The sequence below is a fragment of the Mustela lutreola genome, chromosome 1 (assembly GCF_030435805.1).
Source record: "Mustela lutreola isolate mMusLut2 chromosome 1, mMusLut2.pri, whole genome shotgun sequence".
In the NCBI taxonomy this organism is placed as follows: Eukaryota; Metazoa; Chordata; class Mammalia; order Carnivora; family Mustelidae; genus Mustela; species Mustela lutreola.
Window position 1 is genome coordinate 2830772 of NC_081290.1, and position 21460 is coordinate 2852231.

The 21460-nt window shown below is 42.2% G+C and overlaps 1 protein-coding gene across 1 annotated transcript; it reads right to left on the reverse strand.

The window, feature by feature from the left end:
* Window positions 1-325: 325 nt before the first annotated feature.
* Window positions 326-21374, reverse strand: FGF5 (fibroblast growth factor 5). The gene is made up of 3 exons (XM_059155427.1): window positions 20888-21374; window positions 13072-13175; window positions 326-1245 (listed from the first exon to the last, which is right to left on the reverse strand). Exons 1-3 carry the CDS (start codon window positions 21264-21266, stop codon window positions 898-900), a joined length of 831 nt encoding a protein of 276 aa, XP_059011410.1. The 5' UTR covers window positions 21267-21374; the 3' UTR covers window positions 326-897.
* Between the last annotated feature and the right edge of the window lie 86 nt (window positions 21375-21460).

The window sequence follows — 21460 nt, forward strand, 5'->3', positions numbered from 1 at the left end:
AGCAGAATGAGATCCTCGTAAATCCTGCAAACGTAGTGTACCCGGGCCTTGCATTCTCTTCCTTATCTCCAACTTATAACTCCATCCAAAAATCCTTATATTTTCTCCTTAGTCCCGGCCCACGATAGCCCAGCCACGTAAAGGGCAGGATGCCACATACTGCCACGAATTTACACACACGCACACACACACACACACATGCACACACACAGATCTAAGTTGAATCTTTGGTGCCGTTGAAGAGAACTGAAGCATTTTAAGACGAAGAACTAAACTTACATTATCTGAGGTATGGTAAAAATAATAATAATAATAATAAAAATTAAAAGTGCAATGAATAAGAAAAATGAAAAAATCCACATGTTACAAATGGGCTATAAACACATTTATATTCATAAACTGCATTCAAATGGTTATGCCATATTAATTAAAATAAAAAAGTAAGAAAATATGCTCAATGCAGAGGTACTTTTAAAAAAAAAACCCAAAAAACAAAAACAAAAGTTAATAAAAATATTTCATCTGCATCAAAATATTCTTTGGAAACCAAAAATAAAAATGTATCATGTGTGTTCTTTCAGGTTGATCTGTAAAAGTCAGGAGAGTATGAAGTCCACGCTCTTGAGCTTCCAGAACATACTGGGTACCACCAAGCACAGAGCAGAAGGCTTTCCCATCTTGGGCACTGAAGCCGTGGGCTCCCCACTTAGGACGAAGAATTCCGGCTCAGCTCCTCTCAGAAAACATCTTTGTTTCGGTGGCACTGAAACCCGTGACCTGACTTGGAGACAGTGCAGTTGAGCTGGAGCTGGACCCAATACTCTTCTTTCTCAGGTCATCAGCACAGCCCTGGAAGCGCCGAGGGAAGGCCTGGTTTCTCCAAGGCCAAGATGAAGGTTACCCGAAGCGGAACTTGAGTCTGTATTTCACGGTGTTGGGACTCTTCCGAGGGGCAGACACGGGCACCTTTGGCTTGACAGGACTGGGTGGCTTTTTCTTCTCAGGAACGGTGACCGTGAAAGAAAGTTCTGGCTGCTCTAGCTGCTTGAACCTGGGCAGGAAGTGAGTGGAGACGTGCTGGGGTTTGACCCTGGGGCTGCAGCCCCGCTTGGCCTTCCCTCTCTTGTTGAGGGCCACGTACCACTCGCGGCCCGCAGGCTCAGTTCTGTGGATCGCCGAAGCGTAGGTGTTGTAGCTGTTCTCCTGAAATCGCTCCCTGAACTTGCAGTCCTCTGTAAATTTGGCCTAGGGGGAGAAAAGAAGAAACTTAAGCAGTAATACTATTTTCAGCACGCAAGAAAACGAGGCCTCACGCTGTGAAGAAAACCGAGAATTCCGGAGGGAAGGCCTCCTCCTGCCTCCTTTCTTGTAAAGACCCATCGCTTCTTTTTAAAGGTTGCTTCAGACTACGACGTTTCATGTCTACCTCCGTACTTGATTCATCTTTGTAATGCTGATTCCAGTTTACTATGTTCTTGGGGAAATAATATCAATGCATATAAAAAGGATAACAGGAACTCTTAGTATATTGAAACTCTGTTCCGGTTTTTAAACTACTTTGAGACTGGCAGTGAAAAAATTAACTTCTGAAATTTTAAGTTATTTTCCCCCCTCTTAAGCCATTAAGAAAATAAACAGAACTGAATTACTAAGGAACAATTGCCTGGTAAAACATGAATTCATGTTCAGAGAAATGGGGTCATATTATTCCTTTGAAACAAGGATACATTTTTCAATGTTATCAGTGTGATTCATGGTGCTGACAGAGGGGTAGCATATGGCCCTATTAATATTGCATGTGTTAGAGTTCTTCAGGAAAAAATATATCTTCACACAGTGATACAGGAGAGAATATTCGATGCCAAGAAGAAAAAATTACTTTTGGAGTCATTAGCAATACTTCATCCAGATCTCTCTCTCCCTCTGCAGACTCTGACACACACTGACATACACACACACTGTCTGCCCTTGAAATGTTCCCAGAATAGTGGAAAAAGCAGACAAGTGAGTGTCCATCATGGTGAGGTTGATAGCGGGACTTAATGATCACGGTCTGCAGAGGATACAAGAGGAAAGGATCCAGGAGGCTGGAGGTGGCCGGGCACAGGGCAGAGAAGTCTTCCTAGAAAAGATGACAGGTGAGGGGCGCCTGGGTGGCTCAGTGGGTTAAAGCCTCCGCCTTCTGCTCAGGTCATGATCTCAAGGTCCTGGGATCGAGCCCCACATCGGGCTCTCTGCTCAGCAGGGAGCCTGCTTCCTCCTCTCTCTCTGCCTGCCTCGCTGCCTACTTGTGATCTCTGTCTGTCAAATAAATAAATAAAATCTTAAAAAAAAAAAAAAAAGAAAAGAAAAGATGACATTTGAGCTGAGTCTTCAAGCACAACAAGATATTAGTAATGCAGGCGACATGAGAAAGAGTTCTCAGAGGGGAAACAGTGTGTCCATAGGTCAGCAAGACACTACGGTAGGTAGCAACTTCCACAGGTAGTAGCGTAGTAATGTGGTGGAGGTAGTAATCCCACAGGATGTGGGTTAGGAGAAGAGGTCAGGCTGACACAGTTGGCCAGGGAGAGCTCTGAAGACGCGTCCTATGCCTTGCCTGTCCTGCTGATGGTTTTCTGTTTACTGTGTACTTAGTGAAATAATACTAATACTTATAAAAATGACAGGAACTCTTAATATATTTAAATTCTGTTACTGTTTTTAAATTACTTTGAGATTTTCACTTAAACAATTCACTGCTAACAGAAGATTCTGTTGAGGAATTAAAGGAAAATAAAAGCATGAACACAAACAGATCTGCAATCAAATGTCACTCTTGCCCGTCGAGGGCAAGCTTTAGGCTCCTTATCCACAATCCTTATCCATAGGGCTATTGGGAGCACCAAAATATTTTTCCAGGGAAAAGATGGGTGGCTTTCCTCAAATGCAAAAGAGGCCCAAAGTCCCAAAGAATAAGGATTCCTATCCTAGACCAGACCACCAGGTTTCACAGTGGTGGGGAGCCCCATTATCTAGAGTTCCTCGGTTTGTGAGCACCAAATATGCTGATGTCTGTAGAGAAAAACACAAAATATATATGAGATATCCTTTTTATACCAGACCAAGAAGTACTATACTGGAATTAAGAGTTCTTTTCTTTTTTTTCTTGCTTTTTCAAATAATGCCGTGCTCTTCTCTTAGCATCGAAAGTCAGAACACAGCAAGGCAGCCTCCGTAGATCTACTCTTGGTGGTCACATGAATTTTTTGGCTTGTGCAAAGTACTGACGATATTGGAAGACAGGTTTCAGGGTGTTTCCAACAGCTTCCAGCAGCACACCGACGTTCTGGATGACAGCCTGCCCAAGTTATTTACATTCAAGCATAGTTCAGTCAATAAGGCTCTTTATTTGAAGGCCAGGAAGCTACAGGCGCTGGACGTGGGTGTTTTCAAGAACCACCACCTATGGCATTGCTCGCATCCTGACGTCCTACCGGCCTATGTCTAGGCCAAGGGCACTGTGCGGACATCTCTGTACAACAGGACGCACTTACTGTTCCTATTTTTTTTATTAAAAAGACTTTCTTACAAGTCAATGTAGTTTTTTTTTTTTTTTAATAGCTTGGCTTTTAAAAGGGCATAAATGCTGTCACATTTCATTTGATAATCCTAAAGTTTTATTTTAAAATAAAAGCTCTAGCCATCTGTAATGCTTTGGGCTGCGTAGAAGGATACGCATTTTAGAAAGGCATATGGGGCTTCGTCAACGAGAGTAGCAGGTATATTTAGCCTGCCTCATATTTTTTTCTTCAAATGTGCTTGAAAACATTTTAAAAAATATATACATTATACCTTGACCTGACTTTACTCATGTTTGACAAAAATCCATTTTCCTGAAAAAGGATAGCAGTGATTGCTTTGTCCAATGTTAACTTTTTTTTTTAAGTGTACTGCAGTATTTAACCTTTCCTTTGCCCACACACACACACACACACACACACACACACACACCGCACTGAATTAAACTTACAACAATCCCATCTTAGAGCCTTCATATGGGTGGAAGCCCCCCGATTCCACCCGCTCCAATTATTCTGTCTAAAACCTTCTTTCCCTCCTTAGGATTCATGTTCTTCAGCTCTTAAGAGGACAGAAGGCTCTTTGGGCTCTAGATTTTCCAAGGGTCACTGACTGTCACCAGAGGCAGAGGTGCCCAGAACCCGAGGACCCGCACACTGTGGGAAGCCCCACAGCCGTTCCGGCCCCCACATGGGAGCAGGAGTGAAGGCAGTCAGACTGTTTTGGCTTTCTCAATGGACTTCTAAATTCGTGTTTTGTCTGAAAAAGTCTTCCAGCTGCGATGGAACAGAACCATCTGAAACAAACTCATCAGTGATTTTTTCATCAGGAGATCTAGTTTCTTCTTGAGGAGCACGACTCCTAGCTTTGTTCAGAAATGACGGTGGCCCTAACCCTAACTTCTGTCCCTCATGTCACGCACGAACCGTTTATATGGCAGCGACTCAGTAAGCAATACGGGTCTTAGCTACAGGTGTTCGAATATATGTATGCGTTTACCATCACACAGTTTCGGATGGTAAGTTAAATTAAAAACCAGGTGGTTTTTAATTTTTTAAATCTCCTTTGAATTATAAGAAGTCCTTTGGCAAAACACATATTTTTTCAATAATAGAACTACATTATTTTCCTAGATAAAGTGAAGTTGCCAGAAAGACGTTTTCTATAGTGCGGGTGTGAAGCACAGAGGGGAATGGGATTTCAGGGAAGCCACTGGACTCAGGACCCGCATGGCCGCACTGGGCTAGCACCATCGGCCATCGCAAAACCGAACACTAAAATGGTCCTAAAGTACCCATATCTTTGAAAAAATTCATTTTTATGGGTCTCCTCAAAAGATGCTTCCGGACTATGTATCACTTGTCAGGCACTCTGCTAGTTGCCACTTTTCCAATGAAAAACCAAACAGACACGGTCCTGTCCACGCTCTTTGTTGAATTAAATTAGGTGCTTTTCTCCTCAATTTCTCCCCTGATCTTGCAAGTGTAAAAACACGTTACATTCAACAAATCATAATTGTAAAATTAAAATGAAATGTTCGGCTAAATTTTTATGTAACTTGGTACAGTCCTGATGCAATTTAATATAGTCCTAATGGACAAAACAAATGAAACTTGAACAAATGAAGCTATTTTTTGCTTGTATAGCCTAATTCTTCAGAGGGAGAGAAAGAGTGCCATTAAGGAAAACAAGAAATTTTGGATTAGAAGGCTTGTTTTACTCATCTCTTCCCACAGTGAGAACACACAATGGATGTTTAGAAGAAAGGTCAAATTCAGTTCAAAGAAAGTAAAACTTTGATTAACTGGATATTTTAGAAAAGACTAATTCTGCTTAATTGAAATCTGAGGGTCAAGTAAGCCAAACAGAAAATTCTTTCTGAAACATTATTTTTTAAAAGCTTTCTAAAACCTCTTAACATAGTTTCGTTCCTTCGTAAATCCCCTGGTGTGTATGATAGGGACGTCGCGGGAAACAAGCGGCTGTTCTCACTTCATGCCGCAGAAACACGCATGTAGCACGCAGAAAGGGAGGGGGAAGAGTGACTCTGGACCTATGCCAGGATGATCCTTGCAGTTTGTGGGGTATTTAATCAATTTTAGTTCTTTTTTTTTTTTTTTAAAGATTGTATTTATTTATTTGATAGACAGAGATCACAGGCAGAGAGGCAGACGGCGGGGGTTGTGGGTGGGGGGAAACAGGCTCCCCGCTGAGCAGAGAGCCCCATGCGGGACTGGATCCCGGGACCCTGAGATCATGACCTGAGCCGAAAGCAGAGGCTTTAACCCACTGAGCCCCCCAGGTGCCCCTCAATTTTAGTTCTTTATTTTGCTTTGTTTTCTTTGATTTGTCTCCCTCTTTTGAAAAACCTTGTGAAGGAATAATTAACCAAATACAAATAATTAGAATGTTATTGTGGGCTACAGCCAATTCATATTATGAAATAATTAAGACATTATTACAGACTGTGATAAAACGATTATAAACCGAACTGTACTTTAAGCAGAGCTCCCTTACTGCTTGCATCCCTGCGTCGGGTTCCGTCTCCTGTTAGTGCTTCTCGGGTCCCACCCCTGTTCCCACTGATGGGGCTGCCCCGGCCAGGTGCCCTTAGCCTAGGCTGTCTTGTGTGGTTGTGCTGAATGTTCCCTGACCAAAGGCGCTCCACCTTGGGTGGTGATTAAAGGCTAAAAGGCAGACCTTGTTCCAACTGCTTCCACGCAGAGTACCCCAGCACAGGGCGGTATTCCCCCAAAGAGCCACATTTTCCTCTTGACTACAAAGGTTTCCCAGAGTTCAGTTGCAGCCACACTATGCTATCTCCAGGGCATAGCCTGCTTCCTGCTTGGCACTGATCATCTGTCCATTCTATATCTCTGTCCTTCATCCTGAGTGACCAAGGGAATATATAAGTGGGATTTAATAATAAACCAATGTGGGGTGCCTGGGTGGCTCAGTCGTTAAGCATCTGCCTTTGGCTCAGGTCATGGTCTTAGGGTCCTGGGATCGAGCCCCGCACCGGGCTCTCTGCTCAGCAGGGAGCCTGCTTCCCCGCCACCAAACACCTGCCTTTCTGCCTACTTGTGATCTTTCTGTCAAATAAATAAATAAAAACTAAACCAAAAATATTAATAAACCAACCTGACATAATGTAATGAAGAAAAATGACCACCGGATTTCTCCCCCTCCCAATTTTACGAATTGACCTAAAATTATTCCAGGAGCCAGTTCAAAATGCAGATTCCCCAGGCCCTATCTGCAGAGGTCATGTTTTAGTAAGTGTAAGGTGAGACCCTGGAATTATGTCATTAACCAGCCTCCCGTGTTACGGTTACGTGACGCAGGGGAGGTAAGAATTTTCTCTCTGATGCTCTTAATAACTCCAACGGCTGGCCTACTGAGGGCTCCTCTGTGCCGGGGAACGTACATCTCCTGGTTCTCCCTCACAGTAATCCCAAGACAAGCAGGATGCTGTGCTCTAATTCTCTGGTCCGAGAAGGAAAGAAAGCAATTCTGTGGAGCCCCATGTTTACCAAGCGCGGGGTTAGGCACCTGTGACTTCCAGCTCGCATCTCCCGGCGCCTCAGCTCAGCTCCTTCACACCACACAAACCCAAGGGCATCTCCTAGACTTCCGTCTAGTCCTACCTGTCTGGAAGTTGCTCCGTGTTAAAATACTGATGAGAAACAATGCCATTCTCCACACCACTGGCGAAACAGAGCACCGTCCCCAGCTTTGGGCTGACGTGGAACTCTGGAGCTGGACGTCCACTCATCCCACCCAGATTTCCTCAGTAAAACAGGCTCTCTCGCTAGTTTCACATAGTGTGAATTTGAGGGAAAACTGGCATTTACTGCAAAGGCTGAGCCCTGAGCCCATTTTTGAGCCTGAACTAATGGACATTTAGTTTTACTATGTAAGTTGAAAGCCCTTAGAGGGCAAGGGGAGTTTCTAGTCCAATGCCTTTGGAGAGCTCAAGGTCTGGACGGGGAGAGTGGAGTGCTTAATAGGTTATTCTTTTTATGATGATGGTAACTATTGCTCAAGCCTCCATTCCCCCTTTCAGTAAACACGCCCTCGGGGCTGCTGACTCCTCCTCACACTGCCCCCAGCGCAGGAAGTCCACTCCAGACTCCCACCCGGGGCCAGCCAGCTGGCACCTCCACAACCAGCAAAGGAAGACGCTCTAGGCTTTGCTCAGGGCTGATCAAGCACACATTCCATGCCTGTTTCGTAAACTCTGCAATTAGCTTTCCTTCCAAACATGATCCCCTAAAACCCTGAGAAACAAAAATAATTCTACCACATGCTTCTCTCTGGACCTTTAAAATAAGCTACAATGTTTTTTCTCCAATAGACAACATACTATCTTGCATATGTTATGAAAAGGCTGAAAAAAAAAAACATGATAACCATCTTTTCCAGGATTTCCGTTTTCTTTAGGGAAAAAACAAGATGCAACAGGGCTCTAAAAGAATTATGAGATTATGATCGTAAGAAATGCTTGTCTCTTAAGAGCGTGAGCCTGAGAATTTTGTTTTCAAATTAAGTTCTTTGAAAAAAGGGAAACTCTGGAGATAAGGGGCTCCCGTGGACACAAAAAATCTGGACCTAAAGGAAAAAAGCATCAGTGATAAATAGGACTGAGGCTGGTCTAAATATCTGAAGGGTCACAGCTGCCTGACCCCGAAATCAGGAAGTCTTCTCCTGAGAGAGGAGACAGGATCATCACACAGCTGCCCCCGAGCAAATTAAGGAGATTCTTTCTTAAATTAAATGGTGGACACGGGGCACCTGAGTGGCTCTGTCGGTTAAGCCTCTGCCTTTGGCTCAGGTCATGATCCCAGGGTCCTGGGATGGAGCCTGCTTGGGGGTCCCTGCTCAACACGGAGTCTGCTTCTCCCTCTAACTCTCCCCGCTTCTCCTGCTAGTGTACCCGCATTCTCTCTCACTCTTAAATTGTAAAACGTCTTTAAAAAATAAATGCTGAATTTATCCCCCCCCCCACCCCAGGCACTATTCTAGATCTTTCATATGTATTATCTCATTTAAACTGCTCAACTATCATAATAGATGGTTACTTTACTTTAGTTTTCCTCCGTTTACAGCTGATAAAACCAAGGAAGGAAAAGATTAGATAAAAGAGTAGGTTTAATTTCACTAGAAGGACACAATCTAACTGTGTCGGTAACCCCCGCACTCAGGGTCTCTCACTCCTCCATCTGGACCCACCTCAGACAAACCCAGAAGGGCTCTCTGGGGGGATTTCGACAGAGATAAGGAAGCTGAGGAGAGAGCAGGAACAGAGTGAGGGAGGAACAGGAACAGAAAGCAGGCAGAGAGACAGAGACAGCAAGAGAAGCGAGCTCGTTTCCACAAGTACCTCAGCCTGGGATGAGTTGAGGAGGCGAGTGGAGTCCCAGCGAAGGCTCCGTCTGACTAACCCTCTCGGCTCTTGGGAGGCAGACATGGGCTCCCACCGCAGTGATTCCCAGCACACCTTGACAAGGGGAAGACCAGACGCCTTCATCCTTGCACGGAACGCTGAGAACACCTGCACAGTAGGAAGCGGGCTGCACTCGTGCTGGAACATTCTAGTGAAATGTTGTTTGAACTTCAGTCATCTCCGTGTGCACGTCTACGTGCACTCGTTCACCTGCATACTTGGCGCCAAGAGAAAATTTCTCTACTGAAGTAACAAACTTAGCACAAGAAAAACATCAGCACAGGGGCCCCTGGGTGGCTCAGTGGGTTAAAGCCTCTGCCTTCAGCTCAGGTCATGATCCCAGGGTCCTGGGATCAAGCCCTGCATCAGGCTCTCTGCTCGGCGGGGGGCCTGCTTCTCCCTCTCTCTGCCTACTTGTCATCTCTGCCAAATAAATAAATAAAATCTTGAAAGAAAGAAAGAAAGAAAGAAAAAAACATCAGCACAAATGTTGCCGCAGTGTGACCCATTCCGGGCTCTTTTTCCTGTCTGCCATCTTTGTGTCGCTGATACGGAAGCATTTTCTAAATGAAAAATTCTGAACAAAGCAGAGCTCACTCCTGCTTTGAAAATTCATCTTGAGAGGCATCCCCTATGCAACACAGCATCACACTGAGTGACCAGCAGGTGTGAAATTCTGTGGTAAGTTCTGCGAGGACCACATCCCCTCTGCTGCTTCTTCTTCTTCTTCTTCTTCTTCTTCTTCTTCTTCTTTTAAAGATTTTGTTTATTTATCTGACAGACAGAGATCACAAGTAGGCAGAGAGGCAGGCAGAGAGAGGAGGAAGCAGGCTCCCTGCTGAACAGAGAGCCCGATGGGGGGATCGATCCCAGGACCCTGAGATCATGACCTGAGCCGAAGGCAGAGGCATTAACCTACTGAGCCACCCAGGCGCCCCTCGCCCTGCTTCTCTAGACTTTAAGTTGAGTACTAGAGACACAGAAATAGATGGGGAAAAAGAATCCAAACAGAATTGGGGAAGGGGTGCAAAACACAAGCAAAATATTGTAAGGATGCACCATGCTATTTATTCTTTGTCATGTAATATGAAAATATTATTATTCCTATAAAACAATATGGGGAAAACAATGAAATTGTTTCCAAACAAAACTCAGCATCTTCTTTCAACTAGCTTTTACCTACAAAGCATTATAGCATTTATAGAAAAAGAGAGTTCTAGAAGGATGATTCTGGTTCAACCACGTGTTAACTTGGGAAAAGATTTAACATCTCTAAGATTGCTTCCTCCCCAAATCATGTAATGAGACAATGTGAGTGAAAGAGTTTTTAAAGAACTGTGCAAATACATTGTCTGGGCCTGCAACTCATTCTCAGTATTCTAATTGTTACTGTAAAAAATAAGTTGAAAATCTATAATTATTCATGAATATGTCTCAATACAATATGGGAATCACTTTCTCCAGAATTATATGAATGTTTTACATTTTGGGTTCACATTTACTTTATAGATAAAACCCTGAAAGTACTCTATTAATTTTAAATTTTTTTCCAGTTTTGTTGAGATATGATTGACATATAATATTATGTAAGTTTAAGGTGTGCAACATGATTTTCACATATATGCATATATACATAGCAAAATAATTATAAGTTTCTCTTTAAATGTCTCTGGGCAGTTATTAATTTAGAGCAGCTCACAAATTACACATTTAATCTTAAAATGTAAAGGTTTTTAACTTTTTCTGTGACAATGCAATTTTGTGCAAATCAAAACTAAATCAAATAGTTATATCTAAAGTTACAAGAACAATTTTTCAATGTGTTTCACTAGAAGAAAACAGGAAAGAAACCATCTGGGCATAAAACTGATAATTGCTAAGATTAATACTATTTCTGAATTCAACTTCCTTAAAAATAAATCACTTTATAATTTAATTAGTTTTCCACCTAAAGAAAAAGTGCCAATAAGAGCTCAGATAAGAGAAAGTGGGCTTGGACCATTGATTTAAAAAGAATCCACATAATCGTAGGGCTTAGTTTTTCATCTACAGCTCCCCTCAAAGTCATCAGAATGACTTTTATATCAAAGAGCTTCGGTGAGTGACAGGAGCAAGACTTGCTTTGTACTGTTTAAAAGTCATTATTTCATGAAATAACTTGAGCCTGCCAAGATGAGAAAGAATAACAGATGCTGTTTTTGCATTATCTGCATTATTTCAGCCAGCCGTCCTCAGGCATTTGGGTCATATTTCTGGAAATTGGTTACTCGCATTTGACAGGGGAATCATGTAACCTCACCTTTCGGCGTGACCTTTCTAACTGGCACCCATTTGTAGTACTTTGAGTTCCGTGGCAATTATCCTTAAGCTGGCCCAAGTTTAGCTATTTTTTGCATGTACTAGAGCATAAATTGAACAATTTAAAAGTTAAGATGCTCACCCAAAACAAACCAGTATGAGAAAGTTTCTTTACACGCCCTGCACTTTATTAAGATGTTTAGATTCTGAAAGTGTTCCAATTATTTACAACCTTAAAGTAGACTGGGGGAAATTCCTGTGTTCAGACGAGTCTGATCACTGTGTTCAATATTCTGCATGTGGATTTTTAAAAATCAAATTTTTTTTAATAAAACGGGATGCCCTGCTTGTGCACACTGATGCAGAACTTTGCCCCTGTAAATAAATAATCAAAGACCGATTACTTTGTGAAAACTGTATTACAGCTTTCTCACCGCACAAGATGAAGTAGGTAAATCTTTTTATAATTCTTATAATCAGTGATTAAAGAGGTTAGCAAGGGTTTTTGTTTATCTCAATCATTCAGTATCTAGTATATTTAGATTACTGTATAATATTAGTATTTACTGAGCACTTACAATGTACCAAATGCTGTTTAAAAGTTTTAAATATATTATCTCATTTAATCTTCAAATAAGTATAGAGATCGCTTGAATTCTGCTACCCCCTTGTATTAACAAATCACCTTTAGAAAAAGGAAAATTGAAATTTTTACACATTGAAACAAATGAAACTCTCAATGAATTTTTTAAAGATCTGTAAGTAAAAATGATAAATCACAAGTTTCAATTGATTACATTCTTAAATAAAAGTTTCTACCTACTTCAAAAACTAGAAAAGCAATATTTCTCCAATTCATTTAGTAAAAATTAGAGAGAATAAGAAGTAAAGGACTAACATTAAATAATAATTGCTTTATAAAAATGATATAATGTGACAAATCTTAGTACACTACAGAAAAGGCATAAATCACTTTTAAGTGCTGTACATAGGGACTAAAAAAAGTAAATCAAATCTGTGAGTAGAAAAACCAAGCTAGACATATGTTATTATCTTTACAATGTTTTAATGCTTCCCAAGTAGTGGGTATTTTCAGAAAAAAAACATAGAAATCTATAATTTATAAATTGATTACAAAATATATAAGTAGCTTGAGAAACTTTTTCAGTGCAAAATTAGTCTTCATAATTTTAACTATTGTTTTTGATGCAACAAAATTACAAAATGAGAGTCCACAAATGGAGAAATTGAATTTCTCTAAGCATGATCAAAATCGTCTCATTATTGATTCCTCTCCACACTTAATGATGTGAAAATATGTTATATTACTTAGACCTAATTTCTGACATCATGAATAGCTTATAAAATTGAATAAGAGCCTGATCTAGTAAATATGCACACACAATCACCACAAATATGTACATTTTAGTTGTTATATAATATTATCACTTCCATAATATTTCTCTTCAGTTGGACAAATTTTAAGAAATAAATAGTAGCGATCACTTTGAGAGTGGTGCTATTTTGAAATACATTCATCCTTAAAAATTTTTTGTGAACTCTGTATTATCTTTTCAAGTGACTAAAATATAAAAATGATTACTTATAAGAACATCTTGGTTAAATGTACATATAATTTAAAAAATAAAAACATTATGTCCTCTGAGCAAATTGTTCCTCTACCAATGTGGGAAATTACTCTGTTCCATTCTACAAATGTAGAAACTCCGTAACACCTTTAACAAGTATAAAGTGGTTCTACTTACACTTGCGTGGAGTTTTCCTTTTTTTGACATCGCTAAAAATTTGTTGCTGAAAACTCCTCGTATTCCTACAATCCCCTGAGACACAGCAAATATTTCCAAAATACCTAGGATGACAGAAATCCCAAAATAAAACACACACTCCTCTATATATCATTGAGTAGAATTAAATTTCTACATCGATTCTTTTCATTCTTTATAGCTGTGATTAAAAAAAAAAAAACAGTATTTAACATCCATATCTTCCATGATATTCATTATGTTAAAAAAGAAAAGTCTAGCATGCAAGTGTTCACTTAAAATAGCAATTTTTAATATTCAAAAGCTTAGTTCTGGTTCATTAATAATTCTTTTTTTTCCTTACAAATAGGTCACTTTTAGTAAACAGTGTTTACCCATAAAATCTTGTCAATCTTAATCTTAAATTTTTTCAAACTAATTCTCATCCATTGTTTTCTATCAGAGAAAATACACTGCTTTTAATATTAAATCTCATAAAGTCTGGCCCAAGACTGATATAAACACTGAAAGCCAGAGACAAATTCTTCTTATTTACATGAAATAAATCCCTCTCCTCAAATTATAATAACTATACAAATCAATATGTACCATATTCAATCATTCAGAGAGTAGTTCATTTAAAGACTACACATAAAAAGATGTTGAAAGCATTATAAATAATTTGGGATTATTGGCTCAATGAGTGTTAAGGCATTATGGTTTGGGACATCCTGCATTTTAAACGGTTTTTCTGGCAAAAAATTTAATGAGGTATTTTATTACATTACTGTTTATATTTAGTATTTCATAGTTAGCATTATCAAGTCCATGTTCCTCTGTCTCCTATAATAATTTGGAAGTCCACATCAACTGTGTCAAGAGAATCACATACCACAGCTCACACAGTATTTTAAGATGAAATTCATAGTCTGTATATAATTAGAATTCCTGTCTGTTTATCATAAACTCATATATAATTTATATGAACTTGAGAAAAGCATAGTGCTTTTTTGTTAACTGCCCACCTCAAATTGCCAAAAAATTGGTAGGGGAGGACACAATCTTATAGTTCGCTAGAGCTAAGAAGGGACCTAGCCCAGGAAGAAAGAAAGGAGCGAAGAAAGGATAGGAGAAGGGAAGAAAATCTCAACCTTTTGACCTAAATTATTCTAAATACACATACTAAGAAGATATCTCAATAATATTCTGCTGAATAGAGAAAGTCACCGGAAGTTTTGAAAAACAGTAGCCTCCACCTGCAGTATTCGAAATACATATAAAATTAGTCAATTTACCAAAAAGGCAGTATTGTGGATACACATATATATGACATATAGAAATACATCTATATAAATGCCTTCATTAGGCACGTTTCTGCACAATGTGAGTTAGTACCTATAATTGTAGCAAATATTGCTGCTTATTTCTTCAACTTAAAAACACTTGATCAGAAAGTTCATGGGGGGGAAGGGGTAGCCGAACTATTGTCTTTGTTATAAGCATATTTAGTCCAGAGTAAGCAGAACACTTCCGGGAAACTGCCACTAACCCTTTATTAGTGGATATTTCTTGAAAACAAAACAACCAAAAAACTACTTGAAGGGACTACTTTCACTTTTAAGAAGAAACTCCTAAATAAACTGTCACTCATTAATTACTTTCTTCCAAACATTTTCAAGATGCTCTCTTCGATAGGTTTTGCTGTACAAATTATTTGACTGACGCACACCCAAGGATTTAGACGCATTACCATTTTATCACATAGTGACGAAGCACACAGAATGCTTTGTAAGGTTAGATACAAAATACGATGTAATACATTGTGATGATGTTATTAATAAAGCTTTAATAGAACATGATACAAAGTTGCATTTCTATCACACAGAATATTAAAAACAGCTTAAGGATTTTAGATATTTGGAAGATGGGGGAAATGTTGTGAATGTTGCTTAAATGTGTTAACAAATGAGATACCAAAACATGAGAAATTGGCTACGTGTCGAGCAAGAGAAACAAAAGGGACAATATGGATTGGTAAAAAGGAGAGTTAGTTGGATGTTTTCTCCCAATTTACTTATGGTTCTACATTGTTAGTGTTTTTACTCATTCTTTGGAAAATTACTTGGTTTTGTAAATACAAACCTGTGTTTTAATGAAAAAAATACATGGTAGAGTAAGTGATAGAATTCTTATTGAATGTATCCATTTACAGGCTAACATTTCAGAGGTCAAGACAAAGTCTCCGTAAGTATTTGTTTAAAGCTTTGACTATGTAAACTATAGCTTCTGACAAGTAATGTATTCTATTTTGAGAAAAACCCACTTTGAGTCACTTGTTTCCTAACACACTTTATGTACATTCTGTATGTATATACTATGTAAAATTTGCAGCATAACAAATTACACTGGGAAGATGAAATAATATGTGTAAAGGGTTATTATTTTATTATATATACTGCTTGGTTTCTTTTCTTGCAAGTACCAGTGTAAAAATGATATATTGCCTGGGAATGAATGGATTTTATAATTTTTTATTTTTTTAAAATAATTTCATTTATTTATTTGACAGTCAGGGATCACAAGTAGGCAGAGAGGCAGGCAGAGAGAGAGAGAGGAAGGAAAGCAGGCTCCCTGCTGAGCAGAGAGCCCTATGTGTGGCTTGATTCCAGGACCCTGAGATCATGACCTGAGCTGAAGGCAGAGGCTTTAACCCACTGAGCCACCCAGGCACCTCTGGATTTTGTAATTAAAAAAAAAAAAATTATATTTAATTGAAAGCTTAAAATATACTTTTGCATATATTCTATTTAAAATTATGAAGAACAAAGGAAAGATAAAGATGAGTTCAGATGAAATAATTATTTTTTCACATAGGTAACTTTGGTATGATCTTCTAAATCTTAATGTAATTATGATGTAATATTGAGAACGGTATTAAGATCATAATTTCCAACGTAATTTCAACAGTAATTTCACAAGATCTTTTTTGTGAGAATGTTGGAGCAAATTCTGCAGTTCAACTCCCTGACCCCACCTCCAAGAGATCACACAATTATTGATTTTACTATACCAAATCTCAGGAAGGCACTAAAGAATTCTATATAATATTTTAAACCCTCATACATTAAATCACACATATATAAATCCCAGAAAGCATTTCTCTAAAACTAAATTTTTCTCAACTTCAGTAGTTTCCTGACTCTTTTTAGAGTCAGTAATAATAAATTTTATGAGAATTTACAATTCCCATTATGGATGCCAAGCTGGTATCCGTAAGCAAAATTGTGGAAGGCCAAGTATATCTCATAGATCAGATAGTCAATGAATGTTCACTAAGCTGAATTTGACCTTCTCACAACCTCTGTTTCCTTTTTCAGGATACCCCAAGTGCACACACGTATGGACACACATTTTACTCTCCTTCAATTCTGGCCTTCTGCTTGGGGAGTCAGGCAGGGTGATTACTTCCCATTAGAGTGCTAGTGACAATGTGTTATCTTTCTTAGGGTGTTAACGTGTAAGAAAATCAAAAGAAAAAAGCAGTGCGTAATAGAAAAACACTATTTTCTCTTGGTGGAATTTGAGGGTTGGCATCTAGATTGAAGGAGGCAAGAACTTCTCCACACACTGTCTAATCCACTACTTACAAGCATAGACATGCATTACAAAGTCAATTTATTTCAGTAAGAGAATATATGTCTAGATTTTTTTAACCTTTGTTCTCTCCAGATTTTTTTTTTAATACAGCAGGACTCTATTAATGAAGGCTGATAAAATCATGTAAACTCTTCCCTTTTCTCTTTTTTAGTGAATGGCATACAAGACACAGATATCTGTATTCAGAAGCTTTCAACAGCTCATCTGAAAATCCTCAAAGAAAATAATTCAAAACTGAAGTTTCTCTACTTGCATTCACACAGCAACAGATATGCTGTGCCATTATCAAATCCGAGTCTTGAAATACCCAACTTAGCAGTTTTCAGTGATTAAATTAGTAAAAGATCTTTCACTTGAGTTTTTCTGCTCAGGAGATATAGCTATAGATTTAGCTAGGCTTGGGGGACTACTTAAAAGGTTGACTCTACATGACCCCAAAATTGATAGTGAATTTAGATTTTCAAAAATTAATAAAACCAAGGGTTCAGTTCAGTCAGAATATATGATTGGAATTTTCATATTTTATGTGAACACTTTGGCTTTGTGCAACCATAGTCTTCAACTTTAGCTGCCTGAATTGATAATTACTTGACTGCCTGTTCGTCAATGGCCCAACATAAGTAAACAGAAGCATTGAAGCTGAACTTGGAAGTGTATAAATTAAAGCAAAACCTTTGTTTCTATTCAATAGAGGAATTTTATCATTTGCCTTGTCCTGTCCATCTTTCTTAATCCTTCCCTAGTATTTCTTCATACTACGAGCATGAAGAATGAGCTTATTTTTCTGTCTCCAAAACTTAGAATAACTACTGTGTAAGAGAAGCTAACAATATATTAAGTGGTATGCCTTAACTAAATAAATTGTGTTTCCAAATCTATGGTCAGAGTATACTTCTGATGGTAAAACTAGAAAATATTCACAGTTTTCAGAAATGTTAGTATCAAATGATAGTTATATGCATCTCTTCTGACAAACATTACAGAAAATTATTGAGTTTAAAAGAACCTGTTAGAAGGCAGTTTGATTAAAAAAAGAAGAAGGCAGCTCGGTGGCAAGGTTTTGACTCTTTCCTGAAGTAGCATGTATTATGCTGTAACCAAAGGAATGTGAGTTTTCCTCATTGCTAACTCACAGACCGTAACATGAGATCATAAGGTAAAGCTCTGGTGTGTCCTCTGTGGCCCTCTCTGGTCCCAGCTCTGTGTCTCCTGTGAGACTTAAACAACAAAGGTTTCCTTATGTACTCTACACAACAGCCCATGACCGATGCCTTAGTTCTATGTACGTGTCGGGAAACCGTCAAATGTTGCTTTCAAAGAGGTGTATGACCACAATTAGCAGGTTTCTGTCTCTCTTTTACAGCTCTTTGGGGCAGAGGCTTATCTTAAATTTTCAAAGTACATGCTTTCCCACTCAACATGACATATTTCATAAATTCTCCATCCAGCAGTGGTAGCGAAATCATAGTTAGTAGTATTGGACACCAGACATCACAAAGCAGAAAACCACCAGGACTTAAATATTCAAGTTATGGTTTTCTCAGTGAGAAAAATCTATGGAAGGCAAAAATAAACTAAAAAAATCCCCCAACCCCCAGAAGTAATCAAAATATCAAGGCTAATGATGTAGGCAGCCTTTTAAGGACGCACACATGAATGAGTGAGGGAATGAATGATGGTGGCCATCTGAAAGACAGACCACACCGGAAAGGCTATTCTAAACAGGAATGAATGGGGGAACCTGTTAAATTAAGGAAGTTTTATTTGGGTGATTTTTAGTGAACATCAGCTGTTCCTTTCTAGGTATCTTTTTAAAGTGGATTTTAAAACAAAATGTACCTTGGGGCACCTGGGTGGCTCAGTGGGTTAAAGCCTCTGCCTTCAGCTCGGGTCTTGATCCTGGAGTCCCAGGATCCAGACTGGCGTTGGGCTCTCTGCTCAGCGGGGAGCCTGCTTTCCTTCCTCTCTCTCTGCCTGCCTCTCTGCCTACTTGTGATCTGTGTCTGTCAAATAAATAAAATCTTTAAAAACTAATAATAAAATAAAATAAAATATACCTTGTTAATAGCAATATCGGTCAACGCCTCCTTTAGGTGAATGTATTCTTTGCTGAACTGCTCTCATGTTCCTTCCTGTGCTTTTCTAGAACCTCTCTTCTGGCAAGGCCTAAGTTGCAAAAATCTGTCTTTTCCAAGAGAGGAGGGTGAGTATATGGGGAAGGAGTTTGGATTTCAGAGACCACTAGTACATCCAAACCCACCCTGGAGACGTGCCCCCCACCCCAGATCCAACCAGCAGCCTGTTAAATGCTAACTTTGGGTCCTCCCTTGGGAACACAGAAGTTCTCTTGTGCTGGTGCTGATTTCCTGGATAAACTACAAGAACAAAACAGGAAAAGTTTTCCTGTAAAAGAAAGGTGGAAAGATCAGAAGTGGGAAGTTGGGTGGGGGGGGGGGAATGAGAAACACAAGTGGAAATACTGAAGTACATGGCGACTCTCGCTGCCCCTGGAATCTTGTGAAGGTCCCCTTCGCCCTAACACACCTGCCCTTTATGACCCAAGATGGTGAGTTGTTTGATAAGGGTGCGGAGAACCTTAAAACATAGAAACAGCCTCCTCCACGGAGCGCGTGGGAGGCCCCGGGGCTCGCGGGGGCACATTCGGAAGAGCGCGCTCTGGTTCGGGGCTCCAGGGCCCCGAAACACCGCACCGCGGCCCGCTGGAGCTGCACCGCTCAGCTCGCAGGAGTCGGGGCAGGGGCGGGTGTGGACGCGCGCACCGCCAGGTCTCCAGCACCCTGCCTCCGAACCCCGGGGGGAGCCGCGCCCGCCCGCACCCGCCCCCCCGACGTGCACACCTCCAGCCCCGCTGGGCAGGCGGCAGCCAGATTGCCAGCCCCGCCGAGGCGCCCGCGCTCCTCCCGGGGTTAGAGAAGCTCAGTGGCCCGTGGGGTCGCGCACACCTGGGAGCTCGCTCCCGGGCTGACACTCGACGGCCAGGGGACCGGACGCCTCGCAGCCTTCTGGCCACGCTCCCGCTCCTCCTGGGCATCTCGCAGGCCCCGGCTGTGGGTCTGTCTGTTGGGTTAACCCCTGCCGGATGAGCGATCTGGCCCTTCCGAGGAGAAGCCTCGGAGCGATCGCCCCCCCCCCCCCCCGGTCTCGTGCACACCCCGAGTCTCGTGTCTCCCGCAGCTCTGGAGGCAGCGAGAGGAACCCGAGGAGCAGCGGTGACCGGCGGAAACGCCCGCGCGCGGAAGGCACGAGGGAAGGGGGGAGATGCAGCTAGAGAGAGACCTCAGAAAGAAAATGTCAAACTTGGCTTCAACAACAACAACAAAAAAACAACTTCCACACTGTGCACCTGTAAGGAATTGAACCTCCTCTGAGTTTCTTCCAAAATAAAGAACTTTTCCTTAACCGTCCTGGGGAACCAAAGGCTGGCCACTTCCTCACAAGGCGCTGTCACGGTCTCAACGCACTGAACGTCGCTAAACGCAACTTTGAAGTCAGTCACGCCAGCGCCCAGCACTGTCTTTCTCTAAACGTGTCCGGCTTCCCAGACGCCTGTCCTCTTCACGGCAGGCGCTGTCTGGTCTCCCCCGGATACCGCGCACGTGGTGTGTGTGTAGCGTGCAGGTGTGCAGGCCGCGGGCATAAACCGGACGCAGGTGTGTGTAGTGCCTACTGCTCTGGGCTTCCTGGTGGCCGCTGGAGGGGCGGCCTGTGAATCTGACTCTTCTAAGAAAAGTAACTGGTCAGTTTGGGGCCAGGAGAAGGATGCACTTCGACGCCTCTTGAAGAATGCTGGCCCGGCCGCAGAAGCGGGAGGTAACAGAAACCCAACGAGCAGAAGGACTTGTTTTTTCCCCGGGCACAGGCTGCGGCTCCTCCGGGACCCGCAAGCGGGAAACGGGGGGCCCGTCCGGAGCGCCCGGCCGCCGGCGCCGCAGGGATCGCCATTTCTCTAACCCCGAGAGGGGCGCGCGAGCGCGGCCGCAGGGGCGCATCCGCTCCCGAGCCGCCGGCCGCCCCGGGGCCGCCCGGTCCCGCAGCCCGCGTTCCCGAAGGTGCCCCCGCGGGCCGGGGCACAGCCGCGGCCCCGCCCGAGTCCCCCGCCGCCCGCTCAGGACGCGCTTGGCCGGGCGAGGGAGCAACTTACTTAACATGTTGGCTTCATGGGAGCCGTTGACTTTGCCATCCGGGTAGATCTGCAGATGGAAGCCGATGCCCACTCTGCAGTACAGGCTGCCGGTCCGGCGCCCCGAGGGGCTCCACTGGAAGCTGCTCTGCTCCGAGCCGCCGCCTCGGTTGCCCGGAGAAGCGCCGGGGGAGGCGGAGGCGGAGGCGGAGGCGGAGGCGGAGGCGGAGGCGGAGGACGTCGTGCCCCTGCCGCTCCGGCTGCTGCGGGCGCCTCCCGGGCTCTGACCGGTGGCAGCGGGTCCGGGGTGCCCTTTGGCGGCGACGTGCTTCTCCCCGCGAGCCCAGGCGCTGAGGACGAGGTGGCTGAGGAAGAGGAGGAGGAGGAAGGACAAGCTCATTCTTCCAGCCGCCGGGTGTCTACGCGCATCTTGCAGGGCTGCTTCTGGGCTCCGTGGCCCCCGCGCGGCTGCGAGCCTCTGGCGCTGCCCCCCTCGCCGCCCCGGGTGGACATAGCCTCGGGGACGAGGGGGAGGGAGGGACAGAGGCCCCTCGAGCGGATCCCGGCGCCGCCGCGGGGGTATTTATAACGCCG